Source organism: Acanthopagrus latus, chromosome 8 (assembly GCF_904848185.1).
Source record: "Acanthopagrus latus isolate v.2019 chromosome 8, fAcaLat1.1, whole genome shotgun sequence".
Classification (NCBI taxonomy): Eukaryota; Metazoa; Chordata; class Actinopteri; order Spariformes; family Sparidae; genus Acanthopagrus; species Acanthopagrus latus.
In genome coordinates this window covers 14,244,971-14,269,477 of record NC_051046.1, presented here as the reverse complement: position 1 = coordinate 14,269,477, position 24,507 = coordinate 14,244,971, and the positions used below count along the sequence as shown (strand labels likewise).

The window sequence follows — 24,507 nt, the reverse complement described above, 5'->3', positions numbered from 1 at the left end:
TTCGGTGATGGGTTTTAATTACATACACTCTCAAACAGCCTTTACACAGGAGCAACAGGAGAACAGTGGAATTATATTAATCTGGGTAACATCTGTGTCCATTTTACCTCAGGTCTGGGAGTGACCGACACGTTGTTGTATCAGTTATACAGTACATGACCAGGTTAGGTATGGAAATGAATGTGTGCAGTGCATTTTTTTTTTTCCAGCCGTACATGTCATTAAGGTCATTTCCAGCTGTAAAGAATCAATAAGCAGCATATCTGTTTTAAACCAGTCCTTAAGCTTAAAGCTGCATGTTTTTTTGTTTTTTTGTTATAAACATAGTGCAGCAGAGTGGGGACTGGAAACACAGCACTTCAAGGTAGAAAGGGTGAAAGAGGCTTTTATGAAGAGGCATCAAAGGGAAAGAGGGCACACCGAAGACAGAGAAGAGAAAATGTGCGTAGCCTGTGGGGAACCCATAAAACCAAACAATCAAGCACACGATGATAAAAGCATTTGAAACATGTGAACTTAAAATACTCTGAGGCTAAAAGAATACACAAAAGCTACATCCAGGTGACAGCGAGGCTCCGTTTGGAATCTTATATATCATCTATCTATAATGAATTCTTATTATTTATCGTTAAAGATTTCGTTATCTTTCCAACTTACATTTCTTTGCAGTTTTTTTTTTACTAGATACTGATTCGTCATTGTGTTTATAATCTTAAATATAACATGCATTTAGATACAATGTATGCAATACTGTAATGCTTGAGGTGTGTCCCTTGTACCAATGTCACTATTATTAGTATACAGTTCCACAGCTGACCATTAGCTGCATTGTCAGATGTGCAAATTTTAGTCATTAAAACTGAGAAACACTTGCATTAGGCGCTCAAATTGAACTTTGATTAAACCGTTGAAGGTGCAATATGTAAGAATTTTGGTTTAAAACATTCAAAAATTGAAGAAAAAGAAGTGAAAGTTTTGACATCACATCGATCATCTTTGTATTTGCCTGCAGAGATACTGAAGTAAGCATGCTAACCTTCTAGCCCGAGCCTGTCTTGTCTCAAGAGAAGGTAGTCTGATAGCTTCAGCTGGGAGGTTTGTGCGACTGGCGACTTTGTGACTTCTCTTCACTTTCAAAAAAAAAAAAAAAGAAGTAAATAAACTTACAAAATGCCACGAAAGGGAATTTTCCTTCACTCATTTTCCTTATCAAATCGATAAATACAACCGTACTGTGTTCAAATTCCTCTCTTCTCTGAACAAAGCCAAACTTAACTGACTTGTTAACTCATCATAAAACACAGTCCATTCAAACTTCAGACAGACAACAAAATAAAAATCAGCAAAACTGTTGTTTGTTTTTCCTCTGTTCCAACAATCACCATCTGTGGTTTGAAAGAGCTGAGCCCTTAATTCACCGACTTAGATGTGATGATATTCTTGTTTAACATGCTGCTGTCTTTCCTGCTGCCTGCCTCTCCGATGCCCGACCTCTCTCTAGCTCCCCTCCCGCTACACGCCTCTCCTGTCTCCCTCGCACTCGATGCTGAAGTCCCTGTTGGAACCACTTTAAATCGCCTCAGCAATGTATTCACAGATGTGAAACTGGCCTAAGTTGGTCTCAGAAGCTGTGACGCACCTGTGTTAGCGGTCTAAGTACCAACACTCCCCCCAGTACTCCAACTATGACTAACTAGCTAACAGCAGCTGGAGTCATGGATGTTTACAGTTAGCAGTTAGTGAGGTGGCCAATTCATACATGTTGCACCTTTCAATAAGAAAATAAGAATATACTTTTTTCTGTAATTTCTTTACATCACTGTGTTTTGACATATATCCCATCTACATGTCCTTCTGTGAACATACAAACACAGGTTTGTGAGGATATGCTGGTTGTCATGACAAATCTTTAAAAGGAAAGCAAAAGATTAAAAAGTGCTCACTTGGTAAAACAGTCTTTAAATACAACCCTAACCCCGGATACTGTAGAACTTCACGGTATCTTTTAAGGAATAGTTCGACATTGTGGGAAATATTCTTATTTTCTCCTATGGTGAAAGTTTGCTGAGAAGATCGAAAGCACTCTCATATCTCTACGGCAAAAATTCGTTAGAACCAGTAACTCGTCAGCTTATCTTAGCAGAAAGTCTGGAAATGGGAAACAGCTCAGTAGGTAGATTTTGTTACATTTGGACAGAGCACCCAGCTGCTTCCCAATTTTCATGCTACGTGAAGCTAACCTGCTGCTGGCCATAGCTTTATACTTACTGTAGAGAGACGCAAGTACCATCCATCTCTGTCTCCAAAAACATGTTTTTTTTTTTAACTAGTCACAAGAATCATTGGCTTGTGAAGCGGACCTTGAATCCCAGTTGAGAGGTTCCCAATCCACACATCATTTAACGGATCTTTTTTGAGCACAATAAAGTGCAGTGTTGAGTGCTGCCAACCACAATAGCAGCCAGATGCAAGTGTAAAGTGTGACAGAGGAGAAAGGTAGGTTGGGTACAATACCTACTTGGGTACTTGGGTACAATACCTACTTGGGTATTTACACGATGTTCTTTAGAGTTACAGGTGAAGAAGTCAACAACGATGACACACTGATCGTGGTAACGCGATATAAAGTATTCCAGGCCACTTGGAATACGGGAAGTGTTTCCATGTGAGGTAAAGGTGGCTTGTGTTGAATCTAAAACTTAGGCGAGCGTAACGACAGGTTGTACATGTCAGCCCTGAGCCTGGCCCAGTCAGCCATCCTGTGGACGGAGCTCTTCTCTCGTGTGAGAATGTGAGTGACCTTCTTCAGCTTCTCGTCATTCCTCTCCAGATAGCGGACGCCCTCAGCCTGAAGCAAGTTGAGCTTCTCCTGCCGGTTCTCATCCATGGAGATGTCTTCGCTCATGTAGGGGTTGAAGCGGAAATAGGTGTTGGGCGGGAGGAAGGCGTCGAGCATGGCGTGAACCTCTGGAGAGGGAGAGGAGAGGTGAGAGTGAGGCCACACAAACATAAGCATGACATTTCAAACACAGCGCAGACCAAAATCACAAACACACAATTAACGTCCTAATAGCACCAATATGTACAAACATTCAAATGCTGTATCAAGAGGGAGAAAGCCAAAACATGTCTGTCAGTGAGTTACCGCGTAAGCACTCGGGGCTGGGAGCACGAGACCGAAAATGTCCGGCCTGTCTGTCAGGGTTGTTTTCAAATGCAGCGTTTGAGAGGTTTAATATCAACAACATCTGAATGCATAACATCAGGCAGCGGGTAGCAGGAACAGGGTAAATATGCCCGAAGGATCCAAAAGGTTGACAGCGGTCTTTTCTCTGTGCGTTCCCACAGTAGTTCAGCAGTGCAGCAGTCCCGACATGAATTGTATTAAAACTCGCTGCCTTTAAGGCTGTAGGGCAAAATTCTACCAGCAGTAATTTATCATAAAAGTTATTTGGAGAGTTTTATAGACTTATATTTCTTTTTTTATTATTATAACCAGTCAATGTACTGTATTGCATTGTCTCATTTTGAAGTTAGATAAGTAAAACCACAAACTACCTGAGATGAAAAAAGCTCGCTCAATAGATAATATGTGGTTAATTCTAGCGATTAAACATGTCTTCTATCCTGTCATAATTCCCTCTTTTTTCCAGTGTTTACTACAGTTTTGTCCTGCTCATATCAGCTCCCAGTGTGCAGCTCCAGACTTAGCGGCTTAACAACTATGGTGCCAAATTTTAAAAACACTCTCAACAGGAAAGATTCCCATGTGGGCGTTGGATGTTATTTAAATTAAATTAAACAGTGTCTCATTCACCGTCTTCAGCTCAACAAAAAAATTACAGATGAGTCCTCGAGTAGCTTCTGATCACTTTACACAGTGATCATGCAAATCATTTTCCCAGTGCCAGCTTATTTCATCTAAAAGTACACTGCCAGGTACAAATAAAACTAAATAATCATTAAATAATCCTACAAAGACACCTGAATTATTACACTTAAGGGAAAACAATTTAAATCAGGAGTTCTGTTTACTTCTAAAATCCCATTACATCAGCCTTATCTGTCCATAACAACAGACTGGAGCTCTACTGATACACTTAAGACAAAGTAGGAGGCTTGTGAACATGGGGACAGGGGGAAGCTTTTGAAAAAGAGAAAATCAGTGATAAACACTCTTGCTAATCTCCTGTTTCTAAATAACAAAGCCCGTTGGAGAGCTGGGGAGAGCTTAATCCTAAATACAGGAGGAACAAGTGAAGAGAGGCATCTAGGTCACACACTGCACCACAGCAGCGGCAGCAACAGGGAGGGGACCGAGCCAAATTTAGGCACAGCAGAGGTGCCCATGTCCAGAGGTGATAAGGAGACGGAAGAGGTTGCCACTACAGAGGGCCGCGATGGGACGTATCCAGAACAAAGTCAACCTGCAGTGCAGTATTTTCTACACTGTTGACATCAAAACCTAATTCCTTCCCTCCAGAAATGACACAGAAACAGAGACTTCAATTCGTGCAAGTTTTTGTGCATTACTGTGTGTTAATCTAATCTTTAATTGTCGACAAATTAACAAAACCCAACCCAACTATTTCCATCCATCCAACGACACACTATCTAATTTATTCCTGTTGGCGAGTTTCATCTTTTGACCAGCGCCTCTCTTTGTTGATGCAGCTTGTCTGCTTTTGGCATGTGATGTCATGATTATTGGGAGCGTTGTCCCCGACATATTAACTAGCGTTTGGACCAAAAATAATCAGGCATGTTTGCTGCTGTGCCAATGGTCTTGTGTTCCTTTGACGCTGAGTGCCAGACCTCTTTTATAGCTAATCAAATCAAATGAGGCACATGTAGGGCTTTTTTGCAGTAGTGGCTGTAACTGTGATTAAAAAAGCACTCCCGATATTGAGTATTTCACATCCACCATAAAGCTCGAGAAATATTTTATAAAGAATGGACAAAATTAATGCAGCAGAGGTTACCATAGTGTGATTTTTTTAAGTTCGGTTCAAGCTATGATGCCAACAGTTGTCAAAGAAGTACCTCCAACTGTTGGGGATTAAGACTGAGAGAGCTGATATGAACCCCCGAGCATTATTGTTGGCACTGCTTTTACAAAGACAATTAGATGTTGACTGTTTCTGTTTTCCTTAGTATAGCAAATAACAACACAGAACAGAACGTGAGTTTATTAATCCTAAATGCTGCCAGGCTGCTAACCTGAGTGGACTGTCAGTTAGTTTTTCTTTTCCTGAGATATTATCGGACAAATTTGCATAGAGAGAGCAGGGTTTATAGGGAACCAATCAGATCTCATATGTTTACATTACTCTACTTCCTTTAAATTGTGCAATCAGCATTTACTTCATAATGGTACTTTGAAGCAGAAAGCCACTATTGGCAGTTTAATAACATTTCACAGTGGCTGTTACTTACCCTCGGTGTCTGTGGCACTGCTGATGACATGGCTGAGTTTGGTTTTGAGGCTTGTGTAGGTGCTGCTGCTCTTGCCAGGAGTTTCAAAGCGGCCCGTACCGAGTGACACTACACACTCCAAGGGTGTGTTGGGCCACAGAGACTTACACTCATGGATAGCGAGTGCTGTGGGGTTGTTAATCAGCAGCCCTCCATCCTGTGCACAAAACACAACAAGTGCCATGTTAGAGACTCCATTTAGAGGCTATGAATGTTTTGTTTTTTGTTTTTTTAATGCCAAGACCACAATAAGCGAAACCAATTAATTGGCTTCTGAAACCCTCAGAACCTTTCAAGGATTTTAACAGTGAATAGATGACATTTTTTAAAAACATCTGATGCAAACAAAAAAGAACAGATCAATGTGCAGTTACAGAGCTGCTTGTAAGTCTACAAAGCAGTTGTTGTTTTTTCGCCTCCTTTCTCTTCATCCCTCACATTTTCTGTCAGACTGGCTTTGATATCGAACAGCCGCCCAGGAGTGCTTTCGCTTTGGATCCATAGTCTACCCAAGGCAATGGGGAGTAACTGGAGAGGCTGTGGGGACTGTTGAATAGGCATGAGGCTGAGGGGCCGCAGGGCTGAGGGCTGGCAGCAGGATCAAACGCACAGGGGCCAGTCCTCATTAAAGAGGCCAGGCTGGGGGGTGGGAGCCGCGGGGCCCCAAGTGTCTAGGGACACGCTCGTGGTAAGAGCGCTTGTTTATGTGACTGCATGCATGTGCATGTTTGATCGAACGCTCATGCCTGCTTAGAGCCAGTGCATATAATAATACGAGAACGTGTTTCTGACAGCATATGTCACATGGATTCACACACGTTGAGCCTCTGGGAGCAGAGGGGAGGGAACAATCCGTCTTCCCAGCACACTTCAGCAGTGTCGCAGGCCAATGACAGCTCTGTTCAAATCTGCTGGAGCACACAGCATGATGTGGAGTATGAGTGCTGCTACCGAGGCAAAAGGTCTGCTAATCATCCAGGGAGCTGGACTGGGAAATTGTATCATCAATCCAAAGACCATGAAAATAGCACTGCAATGGGAGTCAGCTATTGTAGTTTGACTGGGGGCACTGCATCAAGTAAATGGACTGCATTTATATAGCCCTATTCTAGTCTTACCAACCACTCAAAGCACTTTACAACACAACATTCACACACTGGCGACAGTGCTCATCATCAGGAGCAGTAATCATTCATACGCAGACTCACACACCAATGAAAAAGCCATCGGGAGCAATTTGGAGCTCAGTATCTTGCCCAGGAACACCGTCCCATGTAAAATAGGGATCAAACCACCAACCTACTAATTACGTGGATGACTAGTTCTACCTCCTGGGCCACAGCCACAGTTGTGGTTCTCCAGCCCAGTTGCTAGGATAAAAATGTTGGCCGTTTACCTTTGGCAGCTCACATACATATTCAAATATGTATGTGTCATAAGCCATGTGCCACATTGACATTACTACAAAAGGTGTCACGTCATGTTCATATTACAGACTGGGGTGTCACTATCAAGTCAATCACCACATTTCCAGACTGTCTTTCAACATCTGTAACTATGACACCACTGGACAATTTGATTTAGCCTGGACCAAAGTGTTGGATCAACAGACTGGTACTGCCATCCAAAAAATGAATGGCTAAAAATCACGAAGTGTGAAAAATTACAAAGGCAAATGTCTCCAACCCTTCAGAGTCACACTGATAGAACAACTTTCAACGATTCGAAAGAAGTAATGTATTCTATTATGATAATATACCATATGAATCATTTAAAACCTCATAGTTAGTTATTAAGAGAAATCCCTGTGAGAGCCAGAGCCTCAGAGAGCACCCATCTCACTGGCTGAGATGGAAGTTACACAAAGAGGGTTTCACTCTGCCACAAAGCACGAAGGAACTGCTGAGGCAGCGTTTGTCCAAAGCACGTCATTATGCACCAGTAGGGTGTCTGGCAAACCAAGAAATGAATCACAGAGAAGGGAGAAATGCCTGGACTGGAACCGCTCCTAATGGAGACTTAGAGGGGCCGACTGTCGTGAGCACCAGACGAACCCAGCTGGAAACAAAACAACCAGGCAGTTTTCTTATCACTCACACCACTGTGAGAGGCTCCGTTTTCTGAACTCAGTGGCAATTATGGCAACAGTCTGCGTCCAGTCATGGGTCCTTTGTGCTTATAGCTAGGGGCGAGTTTCACAAGCACAGTGGCCAGCCTCGCACACAGAGCCAAGGCATGTAACATTAGAAGGCAACCGCACAATGATCTTGTGAGCTGGGAGTTCAATGCTATAACTTGTCTCCATTTCAGTGCACCTGCTCGGGCAATTCTGAACATAGTCGAGGCCTTTAAGGAACGCCTGGTGTTCTGGCAGTGAAGAGGCTGCGAGGCCCCACTTCTTTGCGTGTAGCATTTAGAACTTTTCAGCATCACTACTTCCGATAATTTGCATCTTTCGTCGCAATCAAACAAGCTTTCTTGAGGAAGATGGCACCACTATTAATACTTCTGGTAAGCATGCACGCGGTTTCTTGATGCTGCGATGACGTGACCCCATCATCTCATCCCTCCAGAGCACTCGGCCAAATGCAGGTTTAATGTCTAACATTTGGATAGGTGAACACACATGTTCACTAATCATTTTGCAATACAGGGTTGTGGAATTTGTGGGTTTATTTCCTTTATGTTACATAGCAGAAAAAGGCAGGCAGAGTCGGAAGGAAGGAAACTGCTCTGCAGTCTGGTGGTACGGCAACGGATACTTCTGCATCTGTTGCCAGACAGCAGCAAGATGAACAGATCGTGGCCAAGTTGAATGTTGTCTTTTAGTATCCTTTTAACTCTGTGCAGACATCTCACTTATCTAAAATAATTAATTTTGTAGATGGTACCACTGATGCTCTGGGTGGTTTTAATTACCCACTGTAGAGCCTCCCTGTCCTGGGCCATGCACAGACCACGCAAGTCTGTGATTTTTCCAGTGAGGGTGCCTCATATTGCTCCTCTGTGAAAGATTTCAGCCTTTTTAACTTTCCTTAGGAAAGTCACCTTTCTTGGTAATGTTGTATGTTAGTTTAACATCCTCCTCTTCCATGCCTATAAGCAGACCATTTCAGCTGCAATAAATTGGCTGAAATGGCTGTGAATCTCAAATGTGCGCTCAGATCAGTGCAAAAACATGAGTGGCTGATATGTTTCCCAGTTCGGCTGTGAAAAGCAGACAACTGGCCTTTGAAGGAAGGTGTCATACAACCGCCATTTCTAGAATACTTTGTCATCATCAAAATGCTTTAAGTGGTTCGTCTCCTCCCTTATAATGTCTCTGGTAGTGTGGGACCATTGTTGTTGTCTTCTTTGTTAAACAACCAACACTGCTGGTGACAATTAGTATTAAAATTTAATGTTACGTGTAGTCATGCTGGCAGACTTCCTTCCTCACACTCAGATGTGTCATCTGAAGTATCCCTGAAGGTTATAGCACAGTAGCCAAAAGAAACACACTGTTATGTTTGGGTCTGAACATTGTTGCAAACACTGAGGATAAAAAAAGCACACAGCTCAACAGACTCTATCAAAAAAGTCTGCTCGATTTCGACATTTAAATGCAGAAATGATACATATTAAATCCTTAAAGCCACTTTTCAGAGAGATACTCATACTTGGCCCACGGCCACATTTTTGCATAATGGTTTCTTCAGGCCAGGGCATATTTGGATCAAGAGCTGAGTTAGAAACAATGACCTGCTTAGTGCGAACTGCAACTGAGCTTTGCAAACAAAATGTCCAAACTCAAGCTGTCTGTCAAACACGCAGCATGACGCTCAGCAAAGGTCATTTCCATTTATTAGGATTTAGAGCTGAAATGCTGCTCAGACTTACAATGACTCCATCTGACAGTGAAAAAGCGTGCCATATGTCAGCGGATAAATGTCCTCAGAGGGTACACCCCTGTCAGTTGTGACCATCTGACGGAAGTTCAACCTGAGAATTTGAGCGGATACTGAATCTCTGAAATGGCGAGGTGGTATTCTGCCTTCCTGGAAAGGCTTACTGCTTTCCTTTGCCAGAGTTCCTTGATTCCGGTAGAGCCTGTTTATTGATACTCAAGAGAATCCCAGCTCCCTCGGCCCTGTCTTTGCCCTTCAGGGTCTAAGAGCTGATTCACATATCATCTTTCCTGCAACTTGAATAAAGCATGTTTTCAACTAATTAGGACTCCTACTACACCAATGGGAACATGTTTCACTTCTCCAGATTGCCACTTATACTGAAATATGGCTTTAAATAGAAAATGTTCTTACAGCTTCTTTTGAAATAAAACTACTTAGATGATACAAGTCGCGATAAATAAATAAAATTAAGACAAACACGATTTATAGGTCCCTTGCATTGCTGTTTGAAACTTGTACGCTGTCATTAACTTTCGGGAGCTTATCTACATTGTGCCAGTTTAGGCTGTCTTAGAAGGGGAGAGCTGATTTGAATAGGAAAGAGCCGCTATCGTCAGGATCGCTAAAAGTCATTTCACGCCCCAGTGTATGTCAGCTCGCATTAGCTGGGACAGCAAACTTCATCCTCTTCATTCAGTGTGCATCTCTCTTTCTCTAACCCGTGGGTATGCTTCAATGCCGTCTTGCTGGACGGTCATTATGAGCGGCCACAACACAGAAGAGAACAGAGCGCTTGCTTAAATCCAAATGAGGTGAGCCTTCGACATACGTGTGGTGCAGCATTCACATCACAGTCCCAGAGAGCTGCTGCAGTCATTATGACTTCCTCTTTGGCTTCTTTGACAGGGCTGCACCGAGGGGCACCGAGCTCTGTTGTGATTTATTATTACGGAGGCTCTGCCATTGAGGCTCCCTTCCCTCTAATGATTAATTAGGGAAGCATTACATAAGCCATGGACAGCTGATTATGCCCGTCACAATAACCAGACTGTTTTCCAGAGACATTCGATCGATAAAGTAGATTAGATGTAAAAAAAAAAAAAAAAAAAACTTCTCTTGTGCAGTCTCAATACTTCTAAATCTTCTGAAGCAATCCAAGCTGTTTGTGCATAAAAGAAATAAACACACAATCCAAAAAATATAATCTGCTCATTGAGTAAAATTAATTGCCCAAATGGCATCCAATCCAGATAAAGGCCACCACTGTCAGAATGTGAGGATGAGAATGACAACACTGTCAGTGTCACTCTTAAGTGGTGGCCAGGTCAAGTCAGAGGTCTTCATGCCCTATTATCTGATTACGCCGGCCAGTTCTCTTCTTTGCCTTTTTTTGCTTCATAGGCCCCAAAGGTCACATTGAGGTTCAAGTCATCTTCCCAGGGCTGTCAATAGAGGAGGGACGCATCTGTGAGAGTGCCAACTTCGCCGCAGGCAGGCAAAGAAATTGAGATCTACTGTGCAGTTACCTTTTCCCACACATTCTGTGAATACATGACCACACATGTGCAGCCAGTATTGAAACAATGAATCATCCCTGCCAGCTGCAGCCATTCAGATTAAACTGTGACAATTTCTGCAGTGATATAAATGGGGGAAGAAGCCCCTTGCTCATATTTACTCTGTCTGGATTCCTTGGAGGCTTTATGTACATATTTGACAACTTCGTATTTGAAAGCATAATGTTTCTGTCCATCAAAATAAGTAATCTACCGGGCAATTTAAAGCTGGTTTCTCTGCCGCACACACTGGGAGGGGACCGAACGCACACATACTTGCATATAAATATATCGTAATACGAGGTCTAAAGCTGTGGTTTATATTCCAGAAATCTCTTCTGGAGCCACTGCAGTGAGAGGCTTGCTATGAGTGGTGCAGCACTGCGAGGAAGGTGAGGGGGTTAGAGACAGAAGAAAATGCGAAAAAGCTTTTACACAGCAGTCAGTCAACATAATCAGTGAACTGGCCTAATCCCCAAACAAGTGTGCCAGTGCAATCAAGTACCAAAGCATGTATTTAACAGAAAAAAAAAAGGGCAGTCGGTGGAGTAAGGTGACAATGAGAGAATCCATTTGTGCACATTTATACTCAAGGGACAAAGACCCTGAATCTGAAATGGGGAAACTGTCTGCAGCTGGGCTCACACGTCTGAGCTCCATCCTCCAACAGCCTCCAGGCTGAACTCCCAAGGCTTAAGGAGGAGAGGGCTGGGATAAGGAAGCAGCTAAAAGCCCAGGTTCATACTCTGTCGCCGCCCTGACTCCACCATCCTTCCTCTCCCCGTCTGAGAAGCACTGCAGTGCTGAGTGTGTAATTTATGACCAATAACTTCACCTCCAGTGGCCTTACAAGGAAAAGGAAGAGAAGAGAAAATGGAGATCCAAAAGGTTATGCTTTCTTGAACTGCACTTTTGGACTAGCACTTAATTATGTGAGATCTCATGCCTCTTCTACCTCTTTTCTCACACAGAATCAAACAGTCTGAGTTCTCCAGCCAAAGCTGCCACTTTTAATGACTTCTTAGACTCATTTGTGACTCATTCCCTGTCATTTCATGGCAGCGAACAGTGTGAGTTTGCTGATGTGACCTACTCCGTTTTAGACTGTGTGAATTCTCACTGTGAGTGTGTTATGCCATGTTGGGGCTCTCAAGGGCCCACACTGGGGGTGGTGGCCCACTGATCCAATGCCTCCCATCAAATGCTGGCAGAGACGGGCACAAAACATGCTCCCATTCCTCCCCACCGCCTCAGGAGACACCATAGCAACTGGCGGAAAGAATTGGGCCCTCCTCACCATTCCACGCATGCCCTGGCATCCATTGTGAAATGTCTGAAGTCTTCTACTTCTGTGTTCTTTAGTGCAGAGATAACTGAGAGGGCTTTAATGTGGAACCTCCCTCCCTTCTTCTTCTTCTATTTTTTCGCTCTTCTCCCCCTTGCCCCCCCACCTCATGGCTATAGCAGCAAGTGTGAGGCTTTGATAAAACCATTGCCGCTTTTCTTCAAAAGTCTTGCTCCGAGTTAAAATTTCCCCTGCAATACCAGTCTGAATCTGGCTCCGTCAGATTTCCTTTCCAGCCTGCACAATCACAGAAACATCAATGAACAATCAAAACTTTCGTGAAAACGCTGCTTGAGAATTCCGGCATTCGTGTAGCACATGGCATGGCAACTCTCCTGTGCTCGCCGTACAAAAGGATGATTGTTTAGGGCCTGAATTAAGTGGAAAACTCCGTGGGCGTTTGTGGAAAAGAGCGAGATGACTCTCTCTCTAGGGAATCCTGACGTCACACAGACAGCATGTTATGCTCACGACTGGTTTAAGTGGCTCAAGTAGCCAGCAAATAAAGCCTTCTGGCTGGGTGGCATTTTGAAGACAGTTAGGGAAACTTACTATGAATAATGTTCTTTGACCTTCCATTCTGGTTTAAGTTGCCCCTATTATGTGCACAAAAAAGATCACTCATCCTAGTTTAATTAGGATTTAGCAAAGACATTCACTCTATCAATGAAGGTTTGCAAACTATATTTGTCAATAATGAAACAATGGGTGCCTCTGTGAGCTTTGATTTTTTTTTTTATGTCATAGTTAAGCAGGAGCAAAAGTGGGAAGTTCACATGTTTACAGGTCTTGGGAGTTCCACCACTATTACAGTTTCTAGCCGAAGATCAATGTTCTGATTTTCAAAACCCTACGCTTTCTCGAATGGCAAAACCGAACTGACAAATGCTGGTGGAATATCTTTAGTCATGGTGAATGCGGGTAAAAACTGTTCCAAAAATAAAAAGGGAAACAAATGAGCAACAGCTCAAATCACAGAGGAATTGTCAGTCAAGGCAAAACACCTGCATAAAAATATTCTTGAAAGATGTATTAGCCGGTGAAAAAACATGAGCAAGGCAGAAAAAGTGCTTGTTAGTAAATCAGAACTCAAGCTCTCTTTTCCTCATTTCATTCAGCTTTCCATTTTGACGTTTCAAATGAAATGAAAATAAAGTGCAAATGTAACCAATTTCGCGTCAAAGGTGTTAAAAATATTAAACTACTAACGGTGTCTCATCTTCTCACAGTATGAGGTTTCCTGCTGGCGGCTAACAGAGTTTGGAAAAGCACTTCCATAATTAGATTGTCTGTCGTTTCATTCTTACAAGGCAGATGTAGCAGTCAAACAGTTGTGTGTGTGTGATGAAGGCAGCGCTGCACTGCACTAATTTATGCATCTCAGAGTAGGGTGAAACCTGCTAGACAGCATGCTGGGGAAATCTACCACCACAGGTGGGGTTTCATCAACCAGTCTCTTTCATTCTCTCCCCCTGAACTTACCCATTCACCTACACAACTAACACAGCTTCCAATTAAGAGTGTGGGAGTGTGCCGACACAGGATATTGCCTTTGATGCAAACACATGCTCATTCACGTGTTTGCTGTGTCTACGTTGAGTTCCTCAGTCTTCACACCACATGTGTTTTTGAATGGCAATTCAAGAAGCTACTGACATCTGAAAGTAACAGGTCAAACACAGGCAGCATCGACAGACTATTCCAACAGAAGCAAAGCACAACGCTTTACATCTCTGTTCTCCTGTGTGCTTTTTATGTCTTTTTCAAAATCACTCCTGTTTTGCTGTTTTTCGCAGCAAAAATACACGTTCGTTATCTCAGACACTACTCAGGTGGTTTCTTATTTCTTCTGTTTACTGACTAAGCCCTTACTGAACAGCTAAAGGTGTACAGAGCCAGATGTATTGATCAGTAAAACGGTGGAGTGGACCTGTTACGTCACTGACGGCTAATGCATGACTGTTTAGTGCAGATGGATTTAAGTGTGTCTCGCTGTGACTCTACCCGTCACTCTGCTGTCAAAATGTAACTGACTGGAAATAAACAGTGACAGGAGGGAAATGCAGTTCCTCCCTCTCACTTGCAGAGGATTTTTCTCATTAGGCTTCTCGGAATCCTTCAAACTCGCCACTGACTGTGCACAGCATTTAAATCCAACACTCCAACAAAAAGCCCCGTATTACTGTATCAGAGGACTGCAGTGAAATTGTTTCTAGGTGTGTAAATATATCGTGTGACTGGGAAGAAGGAATGGAAAGAGAGCATGAGAATGAGTTAAGTCTTTACAGTAACACTGAGCATTAAATATCACAGTATTTCTCTGGCTAAGCAAAAATCTTCAAGCTTTGTACAGTGAGGCAGATTTTTGTTTGTGTATTGGAGCACAACTGCAGTGAATAATAGTGTGAGAGCAGCTTTGTTAGAGACAAATGTGTTTTTACCAACATTTCCTAACAATTCTCTGAAATTGTCAGTTTGACACGAGTAACTTAAGAGAAAATGTTGGTTGATACGCGAGACAGGATCAAGATTTATGGGTCAAAAGTGACCTCACCTTTGGCTTCAGGGGAAACCCGAGAAGACGTATTTTGTGGTTAAAATAACATATGCCTTCACATACTGTTGTTTGGTGTCCCCTATTTGTTTGATGTATTCTTTTGTATCACTGATTCTTGAACCTGCGAAGCATTTTGGCTGTTTTTTAATGTGCTATAGGAATAAACTTGACCTTGACCTTGTGTGCACTTAATCTAAACAACTTGATAGTTGATAGTCAAGTTCCTAACCACAAAAAGCAGTGCAGTGATGCAGCTCAGTTTAGGGTATCAAAAGCTATGATAAATTATCAAAAGTAGCATAACAATAATGCATTCGGAATGAGGGTCCCTTTTAGATGTCCATCCATCCATTGTCTGTAACCGATTAAACCCTTTATGGGGTCTCTGGGCGAGGGCAGGGTGCTCCCTGGACAAGTTGCCAGCTCATCGCAGGGCCCTCACTGATGGTAGAAGCTGCCATCAGTTTGACATGCAGCTCAGCTCAGCCAGGAGCTGGGATTTGAACCAGAGACATTCTGATCGCTAGCCGATCTGCTCTACCCGCAGAGCTACAGCTGCCCCTCCTTTTAGATGTAATACTATATAATCTAAGTCCAATGCAAGTGAGTCACTTTCCTTCTTCTGTAACAGTGATCTTTCAGAGGGAAATCGTATAATTTAATCATTAAGCTCATCATGACCACCCTTTTCACAACCCTGCTAATGCTATACGTGGAACTGACCTGGTGAAGATCATTTCCCAAGGTGAACTCCTGGAAGTACCCGGGGGCTGCTGATGTGGCACGGATGGCCTGCCAGAGCTGGTGCTGGCAGCCCCCCAGGTAGTGAGAACGCACCCCAGGATGCAGGTTGTAGTTCCTGAACACATATGCCCTCAGAGTGCCCCGGTTCACAATGGTGCTCACTGCTGCCACCTATAGGTCGAGCAAATGACATATACCAACTTTCTTTCTGAGCATGAGGCAGCACTTTACAAGCAACAAATTTAAAATGCATGCACAACATCTGGACCGTCATTCTGACATATCAATTTAATACCATCTCTGTTCTGTGAGCCTCAGAGGAGTCTACTGACAGAAAAAAAAATCTTATATACTTCTTTAGCCACACTGTTCTATATAGCTTTAGGGTGAATTTCCCTTCCCCTGGTCATGCAGCAGTATGCAGGAAAGAGATAGAGGAAGGAGCTTTCTCTGTAATACCCCGCTATACAAGGTGAGACGAAGGCTCTCTGGTCGGTGTCAGAACAGAACAAGAGGGGAGAATGAGTCAGACCATCTTCTAAAGCTCACCTTGGGGCATTCAGGGTTTCTTGAAGTCTCTACCAGCAGGTGAGAGCCCATTTTTTCTCTGTGGAAGGGAAGATAGGACGATGTTATTTTCTGGATTAGTGACTTTTGGATAGCAGTGAGACTTGTTACAGATTTCTTTCTGCAAGTGTCATAAAATCCACCAGCATGTCAGTGAATGGAACTTCAAATCATTTTGTGATCGCCATCACTATTTCTGTTTTTAAGGTTTGGAGGCCATTCACAACAACATCTGTACACCTTCACATACTGTTGTTTTGAGTCCCCTGTTTGTTTGATGTATTTATTTATATTGTTCATTCTTGAACCTGTGACATACATTGGTTGTTTTTTAATGTGCTATAGAAATAAACTTGCCCTTGCACTTAATCTAACTGCTTGTAATATTTAAGCATCCAGTGGCAGTTTCTACCATTTTATAATAATATAGGGTATATTTATTCACTTTCCATATCAAGTGAACATTAAATCTGCTTTTAGTTTAATCCAAGACTAGGACTGCTACTTACTTATTAAACTATTTTTGCATTCAATTATTCTTCCAGTTATTTAATAAAATGTCAAAAAACTGTCAGAAACTTGAAAAGACTCTTTGTTGACTGCCATAAATGACAAAAAAGGAGCAAATCTTAACATTAAACAAGCTAACACCAGCAACAAAAAATAAATAAATAAAAATGAAAACATGGGAAAGGATTAATTGATAATGAAATTAGTTGCCAGTGAATTTTCTTTCGGTAGACTAATCAATTAATTGAGTGATTGTTTTAGCTCTTTTAAAGACACATCATTGTTACATGGCAATGTAGTACAGACTTTGAGAACAAATCTGCAGTTTGATAAAAAAGCAATATCACACAATTTTACATAACTTTGACAAAAACAAAGAGCAGGCGTGATGGTTACCTGGACTCTCTAATATAACTCGCCTCCAAATCATTTTATGTTTACTTTAATAACGTAACGAACATTAAAAACATTGAAGAAAGAAAGGATCAAAGAAAAGCACATAAACAATAAAGTGCTTTTGAACAGTTTCATGACATTGATTGCATTTCAACATTGCTCCACATTACACAAGCCCAACCACCACCCTGCAGTCAGTGACAAAGGAACTTACTTGAGGATGTTTTCCCATGCCTCGCTGTCGTAAAAAGCGTGGCTCCAGCCCATCTTCACAGTGCCGACAATGACGTTCTGTTTGAAGACATCTGAGCCCAACTTCCGGTAGAGATCATCACACTCGTTCAGTGGGATTTGGAACACACCCAGCATGAACCCAAGTATAGCACCTGAGGGAAAAACATATACAAACATTCAAATAGGGAAAGTCACTGACAGGTACAGGCAGATGAATCACACAAAATCACATTATTGTAAACAGGAAGTATGAGAGCTGCAGGCTCTCCTGTGGGAATGCAGCATAATCTTGGTAATAAATGAGCAAACAGGTAGTGTAGCATGTGTTCCTCTCAAGGTGTGGGGTTGATCAGAGGTTAACTGCCTGGAAGATTATCTGTTCAAAGTGACATAACTATATAGGACTGAAACTGCCGAGATTAAAATCAACCAGTCGATATATAAATAAACAAAATGGGAAAGCAATAAAAAGTTGATTTAATAAATAAATAAAACAGAAGCACATAAAAGTAGAAATATTAATTAATGTAACATATTGTGAATTGATTAATGTCTTCATTTATTTCTAATGTTACTTGTGGTAGATTTAGGTGTATATTAATGTAGTTACTGAGCCATTTATTAAATGATTTATTTGTTTTGGGGGGTTTTAGTCCTCAATACATCATTACTATCTGCTTTTTCTCAATGACTAAGGATCCTTGATAAGGATTTCCAAGCCACATTAGTGCAATACAGGGGCAGAGATGGGGTGTACCTGAATATTGTGGGCGAACTAAACAGATGTCGCCCAGATGGGTTTTAAATGTGTGAACATCATTCAATCTAGCAGGCAGATTACACTGTGCTTTGACAACATTGACTAAATGTGAAAATGAGATACCTCCAACTGTTGGGGATTAAGACTAAGAGAGTTGATATGAACTGAAGACAAATAGAGACTTCTGGTAGTGATTAAAGGCCAATGTGCTGTGCAAATAAAATTCAGGTTTTCAGTCTGCTGTGAAATTAATACAACCAAATGGCAAATAGAAAAGACAGTTTAAGGATGGGCCACAGCAGCCCCTTGTGGTGATTTTGCATAGAAGGGAAAAAGTAAGAGTCCTATGAAGCAATATAATTTTATGAGAAATATAACTGTATAATACAATTTTAGACATTTTGAAGCAGCTTCACTATGGCCTAAGTTGAGTCCAAAACAGCAGGATAAATATTAGAGCGACGTCTGTGTTGAAAATGAGGCCAAAACAAGTAGAGCAACAAATGGGTCAGAGTGTGATCAGCGCTGCTGCCAATACAGCCTTCACTGTTGCTCTCTGCTCTCATAATCCAGACACGTAAATACACATTCAAAAGTAGAGCAGGAGGATGGCGTACCTGTGCTGACACCACAAACATAATCAAATAGTTTGTAAATGGGTTTGCCGGTCAGTGCCTCCAGTTTCTGTAACGTCTGAAGTGCAAGAATTCCCCTGGAAGCACAAAGTCAGACACAGACACAAAGAACCATAAATTAATACGATGACAACCGCAGCACACAAATTGGCCACAAAAAGTGACAGTTGATTGATTTTTCAGCTAGAATAACAAAGACAAATGGGAAATGAATTCCCATTCATTTAACTGAATGTTTCTCAAGACTGTATGCATTTGACAGATTGAAACAACGGATGATAATAGAAGCAGTAAATTGCCTTTCAAAGCATGGCCTTGGCTGCAGCAAATGCCATTTCGTTCCGCTTTGAAAAGGCTTAACGTCAACGAATCTTATCTTACAATAAGATAAGAAAAAGAGTAGAATTTGTACCTTAATCCTCCTCCATCTATGGACAAGATCCTTATGCCCCGGCCTTTAACAGGTGTATGGTAGCCCACAAGAGCGAGGGCTTCTCTGACTGCTGCCCTCAGGCCTGGGTCACTGGCCTGTTTCAGGCGCAGAAGGCAGGGGATAACCTTCTCCTGTGGAACGTATAAACGTAATGAGGCAAGTGGGAATGAAAAACACATTATTTCCAACAAAAAAAAGCCAATTCTGATCATGTAGCAAACAGGAGATGGAGCTCAAATTTGTGAGGGTCTTGGACACAAGCTGCTGGAGCTACCGCAGCATTCATCTTTTATCCTGCTTTATCCACCCGCTATCCTTGCATTTGGTTTCATGACCGGCTGTACTGCATTGCTCCAATTCTGCCGCTTGTTTTCTTTCAGTGCGCAGTCACTTAAACAAGGGCACAAACAATCAATGGTTCCTGAATGAGTGGTCAATCTCACTGTCTCTCTCAAATTAGCTGGAAATTGAAAAGTTTTGCCATTTTGAAAGTCATAGTTTAATTGGAGAGAATTTAGCAAACTCGGTGGAGACATTTCCGATTAAAAAAATTCATGCATGTGAAACAATGCAGGCAGAGCAAAATTGTTGTGTTGGCAGCAACTGGCTGTTTATAAAGTGCAATATGTGAGAATTGGCCATTTGTAAAAATCATACTCAGAGCTGGATATCACCAGCGTAACCGGTAACTCCCTCTAACTATAGCTGACGTTAGCTAGTTAGCTCAGTTAGCTGTGCAACTAGCAGTCTGGAATGGGAGCTTGGGGACCAGGGAAGTTATGGTGTGTACACTGATTAGCATGCTTCCTTCTCTGCAACACCTCCAGTGCATCTGAACTGTTAATTATTTATTATTTCTAGGTTTTGAACATTGAAAAAAGTTATCCTTTAAAGTGCAAGATTTTAGTTAATTCTAAAACCTTTAATGTCTAACAATAGCTTTAAGACATTGGATAATCCACAATACCTGAAAGCAACGACCAACAGAATCAGTGAAACCCTCGAGAGACTTCTGTGCCGAGGTGACACGAAACTGTCATGATGTACACTGAATGATAGAATTGGGATACATGTTTGTGGGGAGTCGGAGGACATTTTTCCTCTCAGTACAATTGTACTGAGACCAAATTCCAGTCAGTCACCAAAATGTCACCACAGTGGTCTCGTTTCTCCTGCTTCCATTTTCACAGCTCCTCAAAAGAATTCTTCAACCGTGAAAGTACATTGAGCCAAGCACTGTCCTTTTGTTCACACAGCAGGAAAAGTGGTCTTGGTTTGAAACGGGTTTGCATTTAATATGTTCCTGACACCATTATAGATAAGGTGGAGACATAAATAAATGCTACAGTATGCAGTCTGCCTGTAGTTGCCACGCTCTTGACATTTTGCCTGGCATGGAAAAATTCTCTTACACAAGCGTGAGTCCAGTATCTACATTATTTAAATGCTACAGCTGTTTAGCAATCCAGGCCACATATAACACTATCATGTATGCATGAAAAGCATGCTACAGTAAACACCGTCTTGACACCATGTGTTAGTGCCAGACGTAAGATTTGTTGCTTTTTTTATATGCTAAGCAGCACCAGACTCTCTGCTGACAAAGCCTGATTATGCTAGCATTCTGCAAAAATGGGGGATGAAATGCACAGATTTTTTACCTTGACTGCGACACCACTAGTCTCTGGAAACTCCAGCAGATGGTAGCTGAGGTCCTCCACCCTGTTGATGTAGACTCTTACATCTGATGCCCTGTGGAGACCCTGCACCAGAGCCCGAGTTCGGTTGTCCACACTCACCCTGGCAATGATCTAGGATAAAAAAATTATGTGCAACCAGTGAGGTCCAGCTATTGAATATTAGCTAGGACCCAAGTTAAAACCTGATATGGTGTACACCTAATTTAAAAAAATAACTAAAAACTAGTGACGAATAATATAACATATATATTAATATAGCCTTTATTGTTTTCTTTAATTCTCCACTGGCATCCTAGACCAGAGGGGAGTAAGAAGTGAGAAGCACATACACAAATGTTTTTGTTGTAACATTCATTTTACCATCAGCTGACAGTATATTGGGTTATAATTGGAGATGCACTGATCCATGTTTTTTAGTTTCTCATCTGATTCCAATGCGTGGAGTTGGCTATTTGCTCGCACTGATACTAGAACTCCTTTTTTCTTGACAGTGATAATGATGATTACTGGTATTAAATCAAAATGTATTTGAAAGCTGATTATTTGAACTATAGGTTAAGTAAGTTAACATACAAACAGTAGGACAGCAAATTGCTATGGTCAATCCAATATAAGGTTATAAAAAAACAAGTCCAAAGCAATGTAGTATCAACTATTAGTAAATAAATGTCTATGCAAGATTTTAAAGAGTACAATGGGAAAATGACAATCACTTAATCAGCCTATGGAATCTGGATTGGATTTGTCCCGACCCAAGTTATAATAACTTACTTCTAAACTTTCCCAAATGTGAACCAGCCACTAAAATGCAGGGTCGGTTAATTCATGAGTAGAATTGTGACAAAAGCTGCTACTCAGTATATGTTACCATTTAAAACCACTGTGGATAAAAAAAAAAAAAAAGATACACGTTTTAGTACCATTATTTACATTTGTGTAATTTTAGAACTGGAACATAACCCTCCTGTATATCACATCGATCTACTGTGTGACATCAAAGGACAAATGTCATGTTTTGTTTCTGCAACAGGATATGGTAAGTAAAATATCATATTGCAATTATTTTGACAGATATCACAAATGCAAAATGATTCATCAGTTGTGGGAATAATCCTTTTTGTGTCACAATATTTATCTAAAAAAATAAACTATTAGGAAGTGTGAGATTTATTGGGGTCTGCAGCACTGTAGTTGTTAATTATAATGCAGTTGTTTTTTTGTTTTTTATCTTTATCAAAAATTTGCTGCTAATAATATTTTTGACTAATTTGTGCAGCCCTGGTTTCTTGCTTTTTACTCAGTAAAAAAAATATATTATCAATTCCTGTTTAAAATGACTTAATCTGACCTTGTCATGACTAAATGTCAGCTTTGTTTACATCTCCACATCATAACAGTCTGGTTTGGCCTATATACTATAAAGTACACACTGTCTGTGACTTGATGTCTGATGACACAAGGGAGTTATTTTTGAAAACAGATTCCCAGAACTCAGGCAGCACGTCAGCATACTACATTGACATTAGACATATAGAGTGGCAAGAGCTCTGGTCAATGTGTGGACAGGAGGCACTGAGCTCTGCTGGATCAGATTCTCAGAACTATCTGATGAGAAAATCATGTTTCACTCAAACATAGACACAAACCATATCCCATATCAGTTTAACCTGTGCTTGAACTAACAGGACAAAATGTTTACAAAATGAGACCAAGATCAATAAAAATACAAAAAGATACAGACATAAAGGAGCATACCCGTTTTATACAGACATCATCATTATTAGTTAAATCAAATGCAAAAAAGCAAATCACGATGGCAATATCTGTCACAATAACCGAAAATATGATTTTTGGTTTGCACGTCATTCATCCTTGAATTATTGAGATTATATTAGCCCAGCATTAGGCAAAATTTACAAATGAAACATTGCGTTTTGTAGGCCTACCTTTTCCCTTTGAAGCAGAAGTTTCTTGGCTTTCTCCTCTGCAGCCTTCTGCTCTTTGCTTATGGCGGCCTCAGCCTGTTTGACTGGCGCGTCCTCAGACTTCTTCACCTCCACTGCAGCACTTTTGGACTCTGCAGTTCTAAACCTGGGGACCAGGGGTGCAATGTAGCTTCCCACAAAGGCTTGTACTGTGGGAGCCGAGTAGGACAGGTAGTGTCCTAAACCCCTCTTGGAAGAGGGTGGGTTAACTGGAGCAGCAGAGACTGTTTTATCTGACACCGATACGTGGTTGCTCGTTTTTTGACCATGAGAGGAAGCATAGGAAGAATCAACATTGTTCAATTTCTTGTCCTGAGTCTTTGTGCTGCTGCTAAAGTATGAGTTGATGTGATGGGCCAGGTAGTTGTAGGTCTCATCCAGGTTGGCTGAAAAGGTGCTGGGATGGAAAAGTGCTGTGGTTTGTTTGGAAGCAGTGCTTTTGCTCTCAGAATCACTCGATGGAGGTTTAAGCTCCTCTTGCTTCCTGGTTACAGTGGATTTGACAGCGGGGACAACACGTCTCAGCCTTCTCTCCTTAGGTTCACACCGAGTTTGAACTGCGGCAGTGACAGCTGCATTGGAAGAGCTGTGAAGATGAGTGGAGGTAGTGGCACTTGCATCAAATGTAGCAGCAGAAGTTGGAATAGAGGGACTGGCAGGTGATGAGTCACATGCGGGTTTTGGTGTAGCAGATGCAGAAGAGGGAGCAGCACTAATGGGAGCAGGAGTTGGCGTGACTAAAGTTTCCTCAGGTTTTGGCGTTGACTCAACACTAGCCTCAGCCTTTTTTCCAGCCTTTAAAGCACTGGGTTTGAGTCTGGCGATTTTGGAGAGAAGATCTGTATGTGTCCCGCTCACAGCTTTAGAAACTGTGTCCAGTGTATTCCTGACTCGCGACATTTGTTGGCTCAGACCAGCAGACCACCGTGAGGCTGAAGTGTTCAAACACAGGGCGCTGGTGTGGAGACCAAGCCTTTGTCGAAACTGATTAGATTTAAAGAACCATCCCTTGCGGCCAGTGATCCTTAGGTGCTGGATGTGCCTCCAGCTGAGATAGCCAACCTTGTTGCAATAAGGTTGTAGTACGCGAACCCTGCAGTGAGAGGTGCCAGACAAGGGAGGTGATGCTGCTGACTTTGGAGCATGTCTCTGCCACAAATGAAATGATCTGCTTACTTTCACCCAGGTATTTGCAGCCCATTTATGACTCATTCTTTCAGATCACAAGAGTTTGTGCCATCCAAAGCAATATTAGGTCTATGCTCTCCCTTTCCAAAAACCTGGTGATGATAAACAACAAAAAAACGTACACATGAAAGGACAAAAACAGTAAAAGATTAAAATGATGATAATGACACGTGAAATGAAGACACGAACAATACTCCTAAATAAAGATCAAGCCTCGTTTGCAACTGATCCTTTCTCCTAGCAGAGAGGACAGAATAGTTAACCTACAGTGACAAGAACACATTTCAACACCAACTAGCTGTTAGCTCCACAGCTAGCTAGCTCACCAACATTCATAGAGGCCACACAAGTCAAAATAAACCATACCAGTCATTTTATATCGTCGTATCATGGAAGCCGGGAGGCCCTTAACACTCTCATTAGGTCGCCGTCCTTCGCAAACGATTACATCAAAGTATAACAGCGTACAGCAATACATACGGTCACTCGACCCGACACTTGTTTCCAGACTGGCGTAGGGACGTCAGTCAAA

The 24,507-nt window shown here is 41.8% G+C and overlaps 1 protein-coding gene across 2 annotated transcripts; it reads right to left on the bottom strand.

The window, feature by feature from the left end:
• LOC119024767 (calcium-independent phospholipase A2-gamma-like) lies at positions 1-24,507 on the bottom strand. 2 transcript variants are annotated; one of them, XM_037107857.1, is made up of 11 exons: positions 24,342-24,507; positions 23,964-24,067; positions 22,749-23,880; positions 20,764-20,913; positions 19,082-19,233; positions 18,652-18,746; positions 17,255-17,426; positions 16,117-16,174; positions 15,547-15,738; positions 5,437-5,632; positions 1-2,967 (listed from the first exon to the last, which is right to left on the bottom strand). In XM_037107857.1, exons 3-11 carry the CDS (start codon positions 23,685-23,687, stop codon positions 2,693-2,695), a joined length of 2,229 nt encoding a protein of 742 aa, XP_036963752.1. In that variant the 5' UTR covers positions 23,688-23,880; positions 23,964-24,067; positions 24,342-24,507; the 3' UTR covers positions 1-2,692. The 2 variants fall into 2 exon arrangements, with proteins under 2 accessions (XP_036963752.1, XP_036963751.1); XM_037107856.1 differs by having other exon boundaries at positions 22,749-24,067.

Bases quoted from the DNA above. Each gene is read 5' to 3' on its own strand.
- LOC119024767 (XM_037107856.1), bottom strand. From the start codon at position 23,999: ATGAGTCATAAATGGGCTGCAAATACCTGGGTGAAAGTAAGCAGATCA. The intron at 19,234-20,763 runs GTAAAAAATCTG...TACGTTCCACAG, and splicing joins CTAGTGGTGTCGCAGTCAAG to GAGAAGGTTATCCCCTGCCT. The intron at 16,175-17,254 runs GTAAGTTCCTTT...TCCCTTCCACAG, and splicing joins GCATGGGAAAACATCCTCAA to AGAAAAAATGGGCTCTCACC.